At 44.0% G+C, this 19,130-nt stretch overlaps 1 protein-coding gene and 1 long non-coding RNA gene across 2 annotated transcripts in view; both read right to left on the bottom strand.

The window, feature by feature from the left end:
* Nucleotides 1–3,987: 3,987 nt before the first annotated feature.
* On the bottom strand, nt 3,988–10,103 carry LOC125940455 (uncharacterized). Its single transcript, XR_007463675.1, has 3 exons — nt 9,171–10,103; nt 5,850–5,955; nt 3,988–4,709 (listed from the first exon to the last, which is right to left on the bottom strand). It is a non-coding gene; the product is annotated as an uncharacterized LOC125940455 (long non-coding RNA).
* Nucleotides 10,104–13,789: 3,686 nt separating this feature from the next.
* Nucleotides 13,790–19,130, bottom strand: part of LOC119436247 (negative elongation factor B-like) — an 89,896-nt gene continuing 84,555 nt past the window's right edge. The window contains exons 11-12 of the mRNA XM_037703038.2: nt 18,153–18,315; nt 13,790–14,112 (exon numbers count right to left, since the gene is read on the bottom strand). Coding sequence (XP_037558966.1) covers nt 18,187–18,315 — 129 coding nt within the window. The 3' untranslated portion in view covers nt 13,790–14,112; nt 18,153–18,186. The remainder of the gene's footprint in view (nt 14,113–18,152; nt 18,316–19,130) is intronic.

Genomic DNA, 19,130 nt, shown 5'->3' with positions numbered 1-19,130 from the left:
GCAGCCTTGATATTGCATAGAACTTGATGAGCCTGTTAGTGATATCATTCGAGTGACATGCACAACTGGAGCGAGCCAATTTCTTGTCAACGCAGAAATCAAGCCCAATATGCTATTTGGTTTTAGTTTGCTGAAGCTGTAAGTAAACGAGTGTTCCACGTTTGTGATAAATCTCTGGAGTTCATCAGATGGTTAAAACACTCCTCCCCTGTATACTTCCTTGATTAAGCAGGCATCAGCAGGCATTACAGAAACAAGAGGCTGATTGATCGAGCGCTCTCGAGCACTAGTCACATTTAGTTTTGCTGATCATTCGTCAGGCTACATAGCCTGTTACGTAATAAATTAATTACTAAATAATTACTTAGTAACACCTACTAAATAACCATTATTTATTGAATCCAGCAAGTCAAAAAGAAACCTTCCCCCCTATTCTCAGGTATGCGCACAGTGAAGACCACCAAATGCGTTCCAATAGAGGTGTCATTGATACATACATTTAATTGAATTCTAAGGTTTTACATGCCAAAACCTCAATTTGATTATGAGGCGCACCGTAGTGGACCAGACTCCAGATTAATTTTGACCACCAGGGTATGTATATCACCATCCGCACGAATATAGTGAGCCTCTAGCAGCTCGTGTGCAGCAAAATTAATTTTTTTGAGCACATTAACAAACCCAAACAACGACTTGCACGAGCTTACACCCAGGTCCAAAGCAATGTGTTTGGCGTTATAAAAGTTTGTCCATTATTGCTTCTGTGATGAAGGTGCATCGAAGTTGTTCTAAACAGACACAATGGAAGACTCCGAGAAAACAAGAGCCCCACGTCACAACAGCCAGCTACAGCGGTGCCACCCAATAACAGGCATCTGATGATGATGATGATTTATTGGTATCCGCATTGAAACGTGGCGGTGACAAATAGTTACCTAGCCTGCTTGATTTAATCAGGTATGCCATACATGTCTTTCATTCTAGCATTTTTGTACACATCTCCTTAATCTTTTCTGTTACAGGCATCTTTGTCACACTTAAGCAAAAACAAGTAGTCATCCACGTATCTAAAACATTTTAAAACTTTTGTGCCCGTAAGATGCATCATGAGGACTTTGGCAAGACTGGATAAAAACAAGACTGGGATGGGAAACCTTTTATTCAAAAGCAAGGTGTTTGCATTGGATCTTGTATCGCGCCTATACTCAGCAATTTTTTTATCCAGTCTTGATAAAGTCCTCATGACATGTCTTACGGGCACCAATGTTTTTAATCTTCTTTTTATGTTTTAGATACGTGGATGACTACTTCTTTTTGCTTAAGTGTGACAAAGATTCCTTCGAATCTGAAGCCTCTAACGTACTAACATTGGTTCGAGAATGTTTGCAGCCCTTAAAACTCACGCATGAAGTTCCGGGCGACGATGGGTCTTTGAGGTTCCTAGAAATACGTTTTTATTTTCATGCCAACCGCATGTGCTGGTCTTATGAACCTAGGGGAAAGAAACCATTGTTGCCATTTACCTCTTCCCACTCAAAATTGTTTAAGCGGATTATCGTCAGACATTGCTTTGATAATGCTCTCAAAAAGTCCTGTTCCCATCTATAGTAGGGACCAGCCTTGATAGCTAAAAGGCTCGCCTCATGCAAGCAGGTTATCCCGTCCACATTCTGGTATTGGTTGTGGAAGCACTTCTCAGGGAACAACCTTCCAGCTGTAAGGCCTACAAAACAGCTGTCTTCGCTGACTGAAGAAAGTTTGCCACTATGCCATACTTGCACAAAATATCCCACAACATAAAAAAGGTGGATGCTCGGGCAAACATTAGCATAGTTTTCACGGCCCCGAACAAGCTGAGCAAACTATGCAAGAGCAGCAACCCAGTTGCTGATAAAAGGGTAGGCTGTGACAAGAACCATAGAACATGGTTCACGTCCTGCAAAGAAGGCATCGTATACCAGATACCATTATTGCGTGGTAGATACTATGTTGGGCAAGCCGGGCGATGTCTAAATGATGGGCTCAGAGAGCACGGTAACAATGTAAAGAAAGGTGGTGATGGCTGGTTAGCAGCCTACTGCAGCACGTCTGGTTGCCCGCCTCTCTTACAAAAATGTTTCGTTGTGTGTAAGCACAAAGAAGAAATAACTAGACTCATCATTGCAAGTGCAACTATGGAGAAGATAGGCCAATATTGTGTAAGCATGCCTTCACTATCTTTAACAAGCAAAGAATTATTATATCTGAATTCATCTCTATTTGCGCATGCCTGAGTTGTTGCATGGCATATCTAACGTAGTGATTCGGCTTCCAATAAACATTCTGTTGAAAGTTAGTGCTTGTGTGTGTCACTTCGCCAGGAAGCACGCAGCTAGCTATAGTAAACGTCTACCTTCCAGCTTGATCTAGCTAAGGCCACAGCTAGCAGCAGTCTTTTGTAAGCTGTGCTCTAGACCTAGACCTCTACAAGCCAGCTGGTAGCTCAGCTAATGCTCCCTCCACTTACGGCTAGTAGCCACCTTGGGAAGCACTGCTGTAGCTGCGGTGTAGACATTCAATGTTCAGGCTTGTTTCAGCTTCGCAGGTGTTCTCTCTACTTACCAAGTTTACGATCCTAGAAGGTCGAATTCGTATTTTACATGCCACTACAAGAGTGCAAAATAAGAAAGGCAACGACCACAGTAAAATTTTCACTTAGACTGTGGTCAGTGTTTTTCTTGTGCCAAGTTAATTCCCAACCAGATGAGCTGTTGCCAAGCCCTTGATTTCATATGCAACTATAATATTGCACAGATACCAAACTGATAATCACTTAAAGTAATAAATACAGCACAATAAAGTATGTTTTGTCAGTACACAGCACCAGTACCAAAATAGTTATCCCAACGTTCACAAGAAATGTATTTATGCTCGGTATATTTTTCTCCCACACCTTTCTTTTAAACTGCAAGACAACAGTTTCTGTCTAAGCTCTTGAAAGTACAAGCATTTTAGTGATCAAGTGGCGTCAGCACTATCCAACTTTAATGTGCACCAAAGTTAGTAATGAAACATTACTGGAGGCTTTCATGCAAAGTATGACATCTGCCGCTACGCATGTGTGGCAGGAAAAGCGACTCTTCATTATGTCTCTTTATTTTTAAGAAGATATAGCTTAAAGAGGTGCAGCAGTTCAGCCTAAGCACACAATGAGTGCACATAATGCATTGCAGTCCACTCATTTTGTTCAGCCATTCTCAACGTTCGAGCACCATGCCTGTAAATTGTTCTACATTTTCAGAGTCGGAAAAGACCATTGTTTTGCGACACTAGTGGATCAGTATTAGCATACTATACCATGCATGCCGGCCGTAACAGTGCATTTAATAACCATGTCTGTTTGAAATATTGCAACAAATGTACAATTCTATTCCCCTTGTTTACAGGCCAGGAGTAGATTGCACTGCATGTGCATCTTATGTGCCAGTCGACTTGCACTGGTGTGAAAATGCATTGATCCATATGCAAAAGTCACATATGCCATTTCCACAAATAAATAAGGCCAATAAATACCACTATTGCCTCAGGTAAACTGCACTCTAAATGATTACATGCAGTACTAATGGCAGCAGAACTGAGTGGAAGTGTGTGGAGAGTGCCTATTAAGCAAGACAAAACAGCCTGCAGAAAGGCTGTTTCCTGTCTCTAGACAGGCTTAACCTTCCATAATGGCTCGTAGATGCTTAAGGGAACCCGTCGCGGTGGCTCAGTTAGCTAAGGCGTTGGGCAGCTGAGCACGAGGTTGTGGGATCGAATCCCGGCGGCGGCGCCCGCATTTCGATAAAGCCGAAATGCAAAAACGCCCGTGTGCTTGTGTTGTAGTGCATGTTAAAGAACCCCAGCTGGTCAAAATTAATCTGGAGCCCTCCACTACGGCGTGCGTCATAATCAGAACTGGTTTTGGCACGTAAAACCCCAGAAAGAAGAAGATGCTTAAGGAAGCAGTAAAAAATGCAGTTTATTTCATAAATACAAATGTGATTCAGTATGCTTGCCATGAACATGAATAATACAGTGGGGTCCTTAGTAAATGCAACTTCTTTACAGAGAACTCAGAAATCTTAATTATCAATGCCACAAAAAATAGAATTGTCTTAGTTAAAATGGTAATTAATGTTTATAAAATGGCTAAAGGGACCAATTAGCTTTTCGGAGAGCATCACTTAATATAGTCCACTTAATTTTAAAATAAAGCAAACAGCGCAGGGAATGAACAGGAATTGTAAGCTTAAAAGGCAGCGAAGGTGCATTTACAATGCTCTCTTGAATAAATCTTTCTAGTGACCACTGTTTTAAAAGACTTATTTTGCCTAAATCATGGCTGCAAAAACTATACCATTGTCACAACATACACACACAAAAAAAACTTATCTGGTGATTTCAAAAGTTACCAATTGGAATTACAACTGAACTGTGGCTGGGGTACCACAAAGAGCTCATTGTCGGCCCTGGAGCCATGTTTTGATTAGGAGACCCACCATTTCTGCTAACCGGAGAGGCTTGATTTTCACCCTGGAATATTTTGCTGCAATCTTCTACTGACATCTAGGACTCCCATGAAGAAAGCTGGTCGATGAGATCACGGGTATGAAACTTGCTTCTTCGTGCCACCTCAGGGAAAGATGCAGCTGCTTACACAGGGATTGGCGGAATCAATGGTTTCTAGTATTCTGCACGAGTTAAAACAAGGCATCAACAGTGTTGCTCTCAAAATTATTGCTCTCTTTTAAAGTTAAGCAATGCACATAGGGGAAATTCATTAAAGGAACACTGACACAGATGTTGTGTCCCACTTTTGTGCTTTCTTAGGTAGTTGCTGACCCCACATTTATGACATGGAGCCTCAATTCCTTGAGCACCACAAATAATTGTTACATCACATTTTATGCAGCTAGTTTAAGATGTGCTCCTAGTGTAGCACTATATTAGACGTGAAGGAGGAGACTATTCGCACCACCGAAACCATAGCATTCATGCGGTGTCACAAACAACTCAAGCATGAGACTGACAAGTTGGCTGAATGCAGTGGTTGACGGTGACATAATGACCTTGTCACTAAAAGTCGTCAAATGGACCCTTCCAATGGCGCGCTTATTTTTGAAATGCAGGAGGACTCTCTCCCCTTTTGTCCTGTAGAGTGCTGAAATATCTGTTTTCGCAGCGTGGTCATAGTGTGTGCATATGGATTAGTTGTGTCTGGTACCATGAGACTCCCACGTTGAGTTTTGGCGACATGAATAGGCTTCTGTTCCATGTTGGATGCCACACTACACTTGGTGCATGTTTTGAGCTGTCACACTAAAAGGTAATGTATTATTTATTAATAGTTCTGTATTATTAAACAAGGAATTGAGACTCCATAGCATATGGAACATGAAACCCCAGAATAAAAAAAGAGGCTCCATAGCATAATTACTACTTGACAGCTATCCATTATTGGTAAAAAAATTTGAAAAATTTTGTGGTATATTTCTAAAAAAAACTAAGTAATCTCTCGTCAGCACAAACAATGACAAACAACCTCGCAATCATTGTTTTGATGTCAAATTCACATTTAATATGGTAAATTTCAAAAGTGAAAGTCCTATTTCCTTACTGACAAATAGCACAACACAAAACTTCCTTTCCTCAAACTGACAGCATTTAAACATCACAATTTGACAAGCTAGAGTTCAGACTTAAATTTATAGCTAAATCAAAAAGCTACAAAGTTCTCCACCAATAAATACAAGTACAGCTGACTTTCATATATGTCAGAAAAGACAGTAAGAATTCTATGTAATTAAGATTATAAACTGCATCACATTTACTTCTGAGTTGCAAATGATGCTCAAGCGGCAGTTTTGTTAGTCTATCTGCCACTGTTTTGATAGAGTGTGACAGCATATTAGCACACGTTGGGTAGTTCCTAGCAGCCTCTGAAATTCAGACAGCACTGATCGGCTGATACAGGTAGTAGCACAAATGACTACTTAAGTTAGAATAGCAAAATAATAGCTATTAAACAGCCTTAACCCTTTTAGGCACTAACTGATTTTGTTGATTTAAACCTCAATTGCATCTCCTACATTTTCAGAATCGTAAAACGCATTCAGCTGCAAAATATATTAACAATTTTTAATCATTTAGTGTGTTTTGTCATGTTTTAGAGAATGTTGACTCCATGTGAAAACTCACTGCAAGAACATCAGATATGAGAACATCAGTTATTTCATGTCCAGCAGGCTTGAAAAAGCACCTATCCAGTCACTTGAAAATTGTGCCTGGTGCAAATAATTGTGCAAAACAATAAAAGAAGTGAGCCTGCTGCATATAACGAAATACTCACACCGAGTAAAAATAACCAACTGTCTACATTCTCACTCATTTTACTAAAGCATTTTGCACATGTTATTCAAACTCACAGCACAATTCCAATTAGAAATGTTTTAAGATGTATGTGACATATTTTATGTCATTACTTTCATCAGTGTCTTAGCTGTTGATGCACCACCTTGGCATACACAGTTGTGTACACAGCACCTCAAAGGCTTATGCCAAGGAAACAGTGTAAATGTGATAGCTCACTATATTCAACAAACAAAATGCACCTTGTGTTCTTTTGTGGTTACGCTTATTTTTAGCCTGTAGTCGCACCCCTGCGAGTGTTAATTATGTGATCATGTTTTAATACAGTGCATAGTGATGAATAAACCTGCAGCTTATGTAACCGTAATGTTTACCGGCAAACGCTATGACGAAGGAGAGTTTTCTGAAAGAAACACGGCCTCTTGCGTGGGCCGATCCCGGAGGTAGTGCACATTTCTTTCTTCTTTCTGGGGTTTTCTGCGCCAAAACCATTTCTGATAATGAGGCACGCCGTAGTGGAGGGCTCTGGATTAACTTTGACCACCTGGGGTTATTTAACGTGCACCACAACGCAAGCACACGGGCGTTTTTGCATTTCGCCTCCATCGAAATGCGGCTGCCGTGGCTGGGATTCGATCCTGTGATCTCGTACTCGTTGCGCTGCTGAAGACGTCTAAACTATAGCTTGACACAGCGCTAGCTGCTTCTAGCCTGCTCAAGCTGTATAAAGCTAGCTAACTTATGCTTCCTGGGTACCTGTGTCCGTGTAGAAAAAGTATTCGAGCTAAAATACTATATTATTTCTTCCCATTCTTGTAATTCTCCATGGTCTTTTTTAAAGCGAAGCTTTCTATGTCTCACTGCTGATTCGTCTGTGAGCGCCGAAAATGCACTGCAGGAAAGCCAACTTACACAATGGAACTATCAGCGCATCTGTGCACACGATAGAATAACGGTGCACGACATACGTATCATAGAACACTACAGTTTACATTCGCAGTTTACAGCTACAGTTTACATTCGCAGTACCGATAAGAACAATGGGAACTGCAACGCCACGCTACCCAGACGATCTGTATATATCTGCATTGCATTACGCGCGTCACGCAATGCGTTCGATCCCGGCCGTCACCATGGGTAGGCCGCGGATGCAGCGCACGGTAGAAGAGGCTGCCGTATGCGAACGTAGGCATGAGTGCGATCATGCCAGTAAGGCCGATCCCGTGTATCGGCAATGGCAGAGCCTCTGACCGTCTACCACAGCAATCACAAGGCAATAATGTGCAAGTGTAGAGTCGTCCATGAAAGTATGTGTGCGTGTAATCAACGGCTACATGATCTAAAATAAAGGCTATGCAACTTGACAAAACTTAACTTGAACGTTCAAAAAATAAATTCTAAACAAGCAATCAAAACACATATGTATCGCATCGGGTCGCTCAGCATTTCTTAGGTTCGTTGCGTGGTCGTTGGCTTTCGACTTTGATTCAGTTTGCATGGAAGAAAGCTTCGCATTCAACAATCTTTCCTTAAGAAAGGGGCTTTGATTTTTTTGTTTCCATTCTTTGAGTTTTCTTTCTGATGACACCTGGCACACCTATTTACACTTTCAATTACCCTGTACTTGGTTGCCAACTTTCCTGACCTCTTCCTCCATTATGTGTCCATGCTTTTCAGGTACTGATACTTGTGCACGTTAGCCGCCCATTTATTTTCATCCATGTTCCTGTGTCTTTCTTCAGAACTAATTTTGCTCTGCGCCTCTCTGACTTAAAAAGAGGCCCAACCCATGTCACCCTGCCCTGCCTCATTTGCACTTTTACCGTGGGCCCCCAAAGCCAACCCGCCTACCAATCTTTGGTTAACTTCCAACCTCAACAAGATGTCTGATTTTAAGCACAGAATGGCATTTGCGAACGTTAGCGCTGGCACCATTACTCTTCCAGATTCCACGCACCACCCCATACTTATTAAGACCCCAAAGTGCTCCATGTTTCATTTGCATTCCGCTTCCCCATTATTTTCAGATTATCTTCGTGGGTGCTTGGGTAAGTCTTTCCTTCGTTTATGTATACGCTGAGGTATTTATATTGCTGGACTATGGGTATGACTTGCTGTTGAATTGACACCACGTAATTACTCGTCTCTTCATCAAAGATCATAATTCCGATTTCTCTGTGCTAAACTTAAGGCCTAGATTTGTCACTGCATTGCCACAGATAAGCGCAAGTACAGTTACATGTCTTGCATTGTCCTCCGCTAGCAGCAATATGTCATCAGTATACATCAATCCGGGGACCTTCTGTTGCACTGTTTGTCCATTACGCATGTAGGATAAATCAAACCCTAATTTACTGTTTTCAAGTTGTCTTTCTATCCCCTTAACACAAAGTGATTAACAATGAAGACAGAGGACTTTCTTGATTCACCCCGTGGTGAATTTGCACCACTTAATTTCTGGCCTTCCCATACAATTTGTACTCAGTTGTGTCTAATATCTCCCTCAGCAGCTTCACGAAATCCTCATCTGTGCCTGGTGCTAAATATCCCATAACAATTCCCTGTCTGCGTTGTCGTAGGCTCCTTTGATATCTAGAAATGCTATCCATAAATGTCTATTCTGAGCTACTGAAATCTCTATGCACTGAGTTAATTGGTACAAACATATTATCCTCTAAGAGTGTCTGGTCTGAACAAGGATCATTTGAACTCATTCTGTAGTCCCCAGTACATCATTTTTCTCCACCCACTTCGAGAGTTCTATTTTTATGGCTTCCATATACCATTCTATATATATCACCGAGTGGTGGCGTGCAGCAGAGGTAGAACACTGGGCTTCTAATGTGAAGGTAATAGGTTCGAATCCTCCTCCGGTCCACTACATTTTCAGGCACGGAGTTGCGCCTGAACCGGCAAAAAAAAAAAAAAAAAAAAATTGCCGAGCGCTAGTGGGGCTATACTAGTCCAGGTGTAATCAAATTAGGAAGGCCCACTAAGCTTTAACAAAGGCACTCCCTCACCAGAACAGGAATTGGCCTGCCTGGTGCAGTATTTGGCCACTACCTCCCTCATGACCCCTGCAATTAACCCATGGCCCTCAGTCCCCAGCGGCTGCGGAGCACCTGACCAAGGCAGCGGTCAATCCTGCTACCCGGCAGAGGGTGCCAAGAATCTCTGGATCCGGACAGGCCGCCACTGGAAACTGGACTTAGCAATGTTCAACACGCGAACGCTCTTGAGTGAGGCTAGTTTAGCAGGGCTGTTTGAGGAATTATCAGGCATTGCCTGGGATATTATTGGCCTTAGTGAGGTTAGAAGAACTGGTGCGGCTTATACACTGCTGACCAAAGGCCACATTCTCTGCTACAGAGGTCTTCCAGATAAGAGAGAATACGGGGTAGGATTTCAAATCCATAAGGACATAGCGGGCAACATTAATGAATTCTACAGCAGTAGTCATAATAAAGCTGAATAGGAGGTATAGAATAAAAGTAGTACAAGCCTACGCTCCAACCTCCAGTCACGATGATGAAGAAATAGAACAGTTTTATGAAGATTTAGAATTAGTGATCAGAAAGGTGCAAACTCAGTATACTGTAGTCATGGGCGACTTCAACGCAAAAGTGGGGAAAAAGCAGGCTGGTGAACAAGCAATTCGCAACTACGGCATTGATTCTAGGAAAACTAGAGGAGAGATGGTGGTAGAATTCACGGAAAGGAATAGCCTCCGAATAATGAATGCCTTCTTCAAGAAGCGTAGCAACAGGAAGTGGATCCAGAAAAGCCCTAATGAAAAAACAAGAAATGAAATAGACTTCATACTCTCTGCCGATCCCAGCATAGTGCAGCATGTAGAAGTGTTAGGTAAGGTAAAGTAAAGTGACCATAGGTTAGTGAGGTGTAGGATTTATCTCAACTTGGAGAGAAAGAGTAAAATTAGTCAAGAAGAAACAGGCCAACCAAAACGCAGTAAGGGTAAGCAGACCAATTCAGACAACAATCATGCAAACAAATATGCAGCTTTAGAACAGGAAGATGAAGATAACATAGAGGTAATTGATGAAAAAGTGTACAACTCAAGAGATCAGATAGAATTCGCTGGACTGTCAAAACTGAGCAACAAGCAGCAAGTAAGGGTTATTCGAAATTATTTTGTCTAAAAGATTGAGGAAGCCGTAAAAAATGAACGCAGCATGAAATCAGTGAGAAGAAAACTTGGCATTGGACAAGGAAAGATGTATGCACTGAAAGATAAGCAGGGTAATATCAGCAATTTCGATGACATAGTAAAAGCAGCGGAAGAATTCCATACTGATCTGTACAGTACCCAGAGCAGCCAAGCTACTTTCATTCAAAGTAATGATGAGCAGGATACAGAGGGGCTCCTTCTATAACTAGCGATGAAGTTAGAAGGGCCTTGCAAGACATGACCCGGGGAAAAGCGGCTGGAGAAGAAATAATTTTGACCACCTGGGTTCTTTAACGTGCACCCAAAGCATAGTACACAGCGTTTTCGCATTTCGCCCCCAACGAAATGCGACCGTTACGGCCGGGATTCGGTCCCGCGATCTCGTGCTCAGCAGTGCAATGCCATAGCCGCTAAGCCACCACAGCGGGTACGTCAAAAACTGACGAGCCAGACATAGCACTCTAGTTGTTTTTTGCGGCTTCCTAAATACCATGCAGAAACTATCCGGAGAGCTAACTTTCTTTGTGTGATACAACTGTAACACGCATGGACCGTGCTCCGCATGATCCGTGGTACCACGACGAACACACCGAGAATTTTTGTCGCCATGTTCTGTATGAAGTCCAAGTTCAATATGAATAAGTGGCCTGCACACCGTATGCTGCAATTGCGAGTGAGCCGAGCACCACCGTGAAGCCGAGGATGGTGGCTTGATGCGTGCAGTCTTCCTGTGTGCACCTAATGTTGCAGTTCATGTGACCAAGCACGCTCTAGGGTAGGAGAGCGTGCGTCTCCTCTTAGCCAGGCCATGGCTGCCCATGGCTGTCATGCGCCATGGGCACTGTACCTTGGAGGTAATCAGCGGCAGGTACAAACGTTGGGTCGAGCAGAGATGGCTCCGGGTTTCAAGCGTGGTCTTTTCGGGCGCCTATATTCCTATTTTACACATAGCGGACAATGCTGTGGAAACTACGCAAGAAGCTCGGCAATCAAAATATATCACTCGGCGTGTTTCATTGTCGCACACACTCGCGTGAAACTGCCGCAACAGGCTGGAAAAGAAAAACCCGAGAAGGTTAGTTAGTTATGTAAGGCTTTTATGGTGCAAAAGCAACTAAGGCTATGATGCGCCATGCACAGGATGAAAATATATAGTCTGATGAAAGTGCTTCAAGCAACAAAAATTTACTTTTAAAGTTTGTTTAAAAACCCAAGAAGGAAAACAACCAAAAGCAAAATGATCATAATGGATTACAGCCATATACCAGTTTATTAATATACGAGGGTAAACAAAAATTGAAGGCAATTTTCACGTCTTTGTTTACGCACAGGAAGAACTATACATACAACTTTTTTACATGTGCATCCTACATAGCAATGCACTTTTGGTATTGTGCAATCAGCTTCAGTATCCTATCCATGAAGAAATGTTTGGTTGCTCATGAAGCCATGCCTGCACTGTTTGCCAGACCTCGTTAACTGACCTGAAGACCACCCAGTGCCTCTTTCGAAAGGCCGAATGTGGCAACTTGATGGCACCAGATCGGACCTGTACGGAGGATGGGGAAGCGCTAGCAGCCTACGGTGCATATCAGCCGGTTGGACTCCATCTGAACACAGAAAGTGCACTACAGCGCACTGTTCCTCATTGGTGCAATCTGGAAGCAGTGCATTTATACATCTAACCCCTTTTTTCCCGCGACACTTGAGTGAATGGGGCGGGGCAATGATAGATACTCCTATTTCCACGGCACTCCAAGTACACATGCGGTGATGTTAGACACATGCGGCCTTCATTTATTCCTGCCAAAACACAAAATTGCCTTTAGTTTTGGTTTACCTTCGTATTTCGCATTAAAGGTATTTTTTTCATTCATTACCGAACCTAAATAAAGAACTATTTCAAAAAATTGCCGGTAAAAAACACTAAACTATTTCTTGGTGCACATGCAGCAACTCAAGAAGTCTTGCTAGCCCTTACAGTGTTACACACTACGTATGAAACGAAGTACTATAGTGTTGGAGGTTGCATAATAAAAATTTCGGAGCCACGCTGAAGCGAGCAGTAACACGAAGCATTCGCTCCCCGCTAATGTTACGACAGCATTGCGGTCATCGAGTGATATGTTTGTGCGTCCGTGCATGCAACACCATGTTTACTGCAATTTACATGGCCGATAAAAAGAAAGCACCTTAATTTGTCCAATGATTTGCTATCGCTATTAATGCTTTGCCTTTCGGGTGAAACTGCGACTATTTTGCATATCGTTATCACGTATAAATCAATGCTGCATTGAATAATTGCTCTCTTAGAGCAGTCCACATCATCAATACTAAATGCTGTGGCGCCACCACCTGGTACTGGCCTCAATAATAAAGACAAATATCACTTTCTTGCTGTCTTAACAGCAAGTACGAAGGGCGAATTTTGATAGAAGGAAACAGCCTGGGCACTGCCCTCTTCTTACACAAGCACGGTAGCTGCTGCAGATGTGGACATCATGTGACCTTTGCTTGACCAGATCTCCGAGCAGATCCAATGGTCACAGCTTAAGTACTTAGCCTCCGAGCACTCTCGAGATCACTTGTTTGCAATCAGCCAAAAAAAATTGCGAGTGCTTTTTCAACCAGCCAAAGATGGGACCACCTTTCATTACGTTCTGGACTGCTTGAAAATGACCAGCCGAAAGATACCATTCAACAGTTATTGGGCTTTCCATGCAAGCGCAGTCAAACGTAGAATGCTGTACCTTAATTCTGTTGTTACGCCGCCAATGCGCACACCAGATGTGCTGCTGGAATTTTTTCTACTTTAATTTCTGGCACGTGTAATCACTTCATATCAGTTATGCTGTCAATGGCACCACATTGCATTCACACATATAAAAAAAAAAAATTTGTTTTTTGCATACCTCCATGGGGATGGCGTGCAATTGTTGTCTTTCTTGCCTAGTAGAAAGAAGCTGTCACCCACTTGAAAATAAAATTGTGCATCCTATAATGGGTTTTAAACCTTGATCCCCCACCACAGCAGCCCAAAGGTACATTCCATCTGCCTGGGCTTAAAAATTTTCAGATGAGAGATACAGCCATCATCTACTACACAGTTAAGCAAACAGGCACTAAGAAAAAGCAAACATACATAAAATTATGGCATAAAAAATGCATACGATGGGAATGTAACGTGGAAGTGACGGACGTAAGCAGGCAGTTGGGTGAGAAAGAACTGTTTATTGAATGAACTTGTGCTGGTGAAGGAAGTGTAAACTGCTGTGGAAATGGTGATGCTGTCATAACGGTCAGTAGTTGAGGGTCGAATGCATTGCGAAAAAAAAGAGTTGCATTATTTTCAATGCATTTATTTAACAAGCCGCATGCAAGAGTAAAAAAAAATCACATGTTTTACATGATCTAACGTGGATGAAAAATGTCATAACAGTGTCAAACTTTACCATCCAGTGCAAAATGGAAAACAAAGCTGCAGCCACCAACAGCCTGCACAAAGCAACCAACAACAACAGCCGGCACGATGCAACCTGCAAAAGATAAGGTTGAAATCATTTTACTCAACCAGTGACAATACAAAACATGGTGCAACACTACATCTTGCAATAAAACACGACGTAGTAAAAGCTAGTTAATTTGAATTTCACGAGACCGCAAAAAAATGTCAGAATTTACTGAATGCTGAATTATCGAGGGTATCAAGAAAGCACTAAACAAATGCTTACTATGTTAACAAGCTTTCATTTACTGAATAAATCGGGAAATCCTGTTTCTATTTTGCACAAAAGCAGTGAGGAAGCTGCAATATTTTGGCATCTTGTTACTAATTAGCACTCGCTGTGACAAAGGCGTCGCAACTTCCTTTGCAGCGTCGAAGACACGCTTTGCACAACCGTGCACACATCTTCGTAATTTTTTTGCCAGTGAGTCAACAAATGGTTTGTCTACCGCGATGCAGCCAGCGGTCTTCATCCTTGACAGTTCCCGCTGTGTTTGACATTGTGTGCACAGCCATTGCACTCTGTCAAGATGAAACTGCTTGCTGCAACTGATGCGGACAAAACTGCGGTTGCTATCAACATGATCATGGATGGCGAATAAGTAGTTCTGTAGCATACTGCCAACGCATGCGCCAAGTCAAAACAAAACTACTGTTTGCATCAAACGCAGCGAATGAAACCCTGGCCGCTATCGACTCGATCACGGATGGCGACTAAGCAGTTATAAAGGCACACGGCCAACGAGGTGTTATGCACAGCGGTAAATGCAAGAAAGGGCTATAAGGGGGCAAACCTGCTGTTCACATACGATTTCCACTGATGGTGATGGGGACTCTGCCGCTTCGTTTTGTTTGGATGCTAGCACTGTTTTCACTCTTTTGCATCATGCATAAGCGGTGCTATGCGCTCGCCGAGCTCATAGAGTTCTCTGAATTAACCAGTGTACAGCCAAATACATCCGAATTAACAAGTTTGATTCCATTAAGTAATGCATACACCTGCCAGGACCAGAGGACGAGTCCAATTTTCTGAACAAATGAGGGTCAAATTAACAAGGTTTTACTGTATGCGCTATTTCATGTCACCTAGTGAAAATCTGTCCATTCATATGTACTCACAAGCCTAAATAAAGACAACTTACAGTGCCATTACATGGGCACTGCCATCTTCGAGCACGTGACCACATTGCTGTAATCTGTCACATATGTTCTTGATAGCAGACGAAATGCTAAATTACTTTTGAAAAGCACTGTTCTCGTTTCCTTGGCAAATTAAGGGACTGCAAGCGACACAAATGTTTTGAATAAAAGCTTAAAGGAAATATGCCACTGTTCAATTATGTTCACATGTCTTTTCCTATTCCCTTCTGATAACAGCTACAGTAGAAACCCGCTGTTACGTTCCCGGATGCTGCGTTTTCCCGGCTGTTACGTCGTTTTCGGCCGGTCCCGGCACAGCTCCCATAGAACCCAATGCATTGGTAACCCCGCTGTTACGTTGCAACTGTGGGACCGTTCCCGCATCATACGTTGCGAACTGCCACACCGCGCCGGCCTGAGCGGCCATTTTGACTTTTCATGTCGCTTGGCTTGGTTGCTTGACGATGGCATTGGCCGCCCTAAGTGCTGGGGGCGACATTTATTACGTATTTTCGGTTTACGCCAGCAAAAGTATGGCCTTTGATATCCGCTTTTGCTATCTAAAGATGATGTCTATGACGTGTTGCGGCCCTAAAATTGGTTTTGGCTCATTGATGCTCCGTATAAAGTCCAAGGGCGGTAACGCCGTCGCCGCGTGCCGTATGCTTTCTTTCGCGCGCAAGACGCAGTCGTTGGCTCCCCTCGCACGCTTTCACTCGCACATACAGCATACGTCGCCGCGCGCCGTATGCTGTATGTGCGAGTGAAAGCGTGCGAGGGAAGCCGCACAGCCGTATGCTGAATGTGTGAGTGAAAACGTGCGAGGGGAGCCGACGACCGCGTCTCGCGCGCGAAAGAAAAGCAGGGAGGAAGCGTGCCTCCTTCCGCTGCACTCGAGGCACCAGTGAGGGAGCGAGGGGGGGGGGGGGGGGGGATAGCGGGCAGCGTTGTGCTCTGGCATCATACTGCGCGGCGGCGCGCGGTCCCGCGGGCCGTATCTTGAAAGCGATCTGCGTGGGGGCAGATTCTACGCAGTGTAGGTGCGTCTACGGCTCGTGGCTTTGTGCGTGCTGCGTGTTCTCGGCGCTCAGTTTGGGTTGAAGCGATAGACAACAGCACGAGGTTCACTTCGCTCGCTTCTGCAGCGGCGCTTAACTGCGCGTGTCCGCGCTCATCGAGTGTGATGTGTTCGTGTTTGCCTGTGGGCGCTGACACCATGTTTGTTAATTAGTTAATAACCGAATGTTTACAAGTTTATACAGACTATAAAACTACTATTTTTACTTTGTATAGCTCATCGCAATCGATACTTCGGCTGTCGGGCGAAACTACTTTTTGTCGCACGTAAGAATGAAAATAATGTTGTGTGCAGTTCAACACTACTCCCATTTCAACATTTTTCCTGTTTCCTGGCTCTTGCGTTTCCCGGCTCTTACGTTTTTTTTTTTTTACGGTCCCGTGAAAAACGTAACAGCGGAGTTCTACTGTACTTGTTCTCACTGCTTTAGCACAGTAGAAGTCCCATCAGAAATACATGAGAAATTCCAAGGCTTTTTCTTTTCACAATGGCAAGAAAGAGAAAGTTGAAGAAAAGGCATTGAGGTTAACCAAGGCCATGCCTAGTTGGCTACCCTACACTTAGGGAAGAGGAAATGTGAGCACATTCACTCACAATGGCAAGCATCATGAGATATAGTCTACATCTTGTATGCAGATATTCGCCTGGGTTCCTGCTCGTCCTTGGTTCCTGCGTCGTCTGTGGCCACCGTGAGATATAATTTCCACGTGTGCTTGCACTCATTGCGAGGGCATTCAAGCGTCTGGGCCCTGTACTGCCTGCTGCGTCTGCACGGACTGCACGTGACTTCAACGAGGACCATATAAGGACACATCAACGGCACTGACTCAATTTGGCAGCAGCAGTTGCGGCGGCATGTCCCCCTTCTAAGACAATTTCTTCTTGTCACTAGGTTGATCAGTTGCCTGGGTTCCTGCTCGTCCTTGGTTCCTGCGTCGTCTGTGGCCACCGTGAGATATAATTTCCACGTGCGCTTGCACTCATTGCCAGGGCATTCAAGCATCTGGGCCCTGTACTGCCTGCTGCGTCTGCGCGGACTGCACGTGACTTCAACGAGGACCATATAAGGACGCATCAACGGCACTGACTCAATTTGGCAGCAGCAGTTGCGGCGGCATGTCCTCCTTCTAAGACAATTTCTTCTTGTCACCAGGTTGATCAGTTGCCTGGGTTCCTGCTCGTCCTTGGTTCCTGCGTCGTCTGTGGCCACCGTGAGATATAATTTCCACGTGCGCTTGCACTCATTGCGAGGGCATTCAAGCGTCTGGGCCCTGTACTGCCTGCTGCGTCTGCGCGGACTGCACGTGACTTCAATGAGGACCATATAAGGACGCATCAACGGCACTGACTCAATTTGGCAGCAGCAGTTGCGGTGGCATATCCCCCTTCTAAGACAATTTCTTCTTGTCACCAGGTTGGTTGATTACTTCTGTACACTATTTAAGGTTTATTCTGCCGCAACTGCTGCCCAAACGTCTTGTTTTACTGTTTGTAGTGTGTATATTCCGATATGCCTATTACAGCGGAATTGGCGAAAAAAATTGCATCTCTTGAGGCATGGTGAGCATGTTTCGCTTTGCGAAAGTGTTGAGTTCATGAGCAAAGAACTCAACACGATGAAACTAAAACAGGAAGAACTAGTAACCTCAAACAGGGCGCTCCTGTCACGTAATGAAGCACTAGAAAAAAGAGTGGCTGATCTAGAGCAGTATTCGAGAATGAATAATGTGGAAATTAAAGGAATCCCTACAACGCAGGGTGAAGATTGCGGAGCAAACGAATTTTCGTTTCCTTTTTAAGTGCTTGTAGCTGTTAGGAGAGATAAACAGTGCATGACAAGTTGTGTTACTCACCAACCAACACACTATATTTCTGATGTAGCCTTTGTCACATAGGTGTTGGTACAGGTACACTTAGCAGAGGAGAATCTGATGATTCCGGTTCTGCTGCTGGTGGAGTCAAATCTTTTACTTTGTCTTGCAAGGCTTGAACTGCTGGTTTCAAACCTTCATTGGCCTGCAACAGTCCAGCACAGGGCAATTAGTGAAGGCACACAAACACATATTCCAGATTTGGAACATCAACAGAATATCTTTTGGTATATAAATTGCACTTGACTGCATGACAATTTGCTCTAAAATGCTATTGATTTTTCTGATTTTGCGTTCCTTTGACAGCGCATTACTTTTGCGTATGTAGTGAAGAAGAGGGACGATGCAGTAGGGCATCCTTATCAGCGCTGTCTAGTGGGTCAGTCTCTCCAGTGCATCGCTCGGACTACGCCGCTCGCGCTCGCGGTTCCTTGAACTGATCCAACGGTTGGCCCTAACGCCTCTGTGCAATAAACACCTTTACAAGTGGTGGAGAGTGCTACGCTCGAACGCATCCTGGAGCTTCGATCCCGTACCCTCTCTCTTCAACCATGTCTCGGGACGCATCTCAGCCGACGTCCCAGCAAGCGCCTCCTTCACCCTCGGTCGTGTGCTCTGGTCTACCTCGCCACAAGGATCCTCCTGTTTTCAGTGGCACCGACGACACCGACGTGGAGGACTGGCTATCCACGTACGAGCGAGTAAGTGTCATCAATAAATGGGACGATGCCGCGAAACTTGGCAACGTGCTCTTTTACCTCGCTGGCGTGGCAAGCCTCTGGTACAACAACCACGAGACGGAAGTTCCGACATGGTCCGCGTTCAGGACCTCCTTAGTAGCCGTGTTTGGTCGTCCTGCTGCGCGCAAGGTGCGAGCAGAAGCCCGCTTGCGCGAACGAGCCCAACAGCCCGGAGAGTCTTTCACTAGCTACATCGAGGATATCCTGGACTTGTGTAAGC

The sequence above is a fragment of the Dermacentor silvarum genome, chromosome 1 (assembly GCF_013339745.2).
Source record: "Dermacentor silvarum isolate Dsil-2018 chromosome 1, BIME_Dsil_1.4, whole genome shotgun sequence".
Classification (NCBI taxonomy): Eukaryota; Metazoa; Arthropoda; class Arachnida; order Ixodida; family Ixodidae; genus Dermacentor; species Dermacentor silvarum.
Note: the sequence above shows the minus strand (reverse complement) of the source record. Positions and strands in the feature narration are given on the sequence as shown.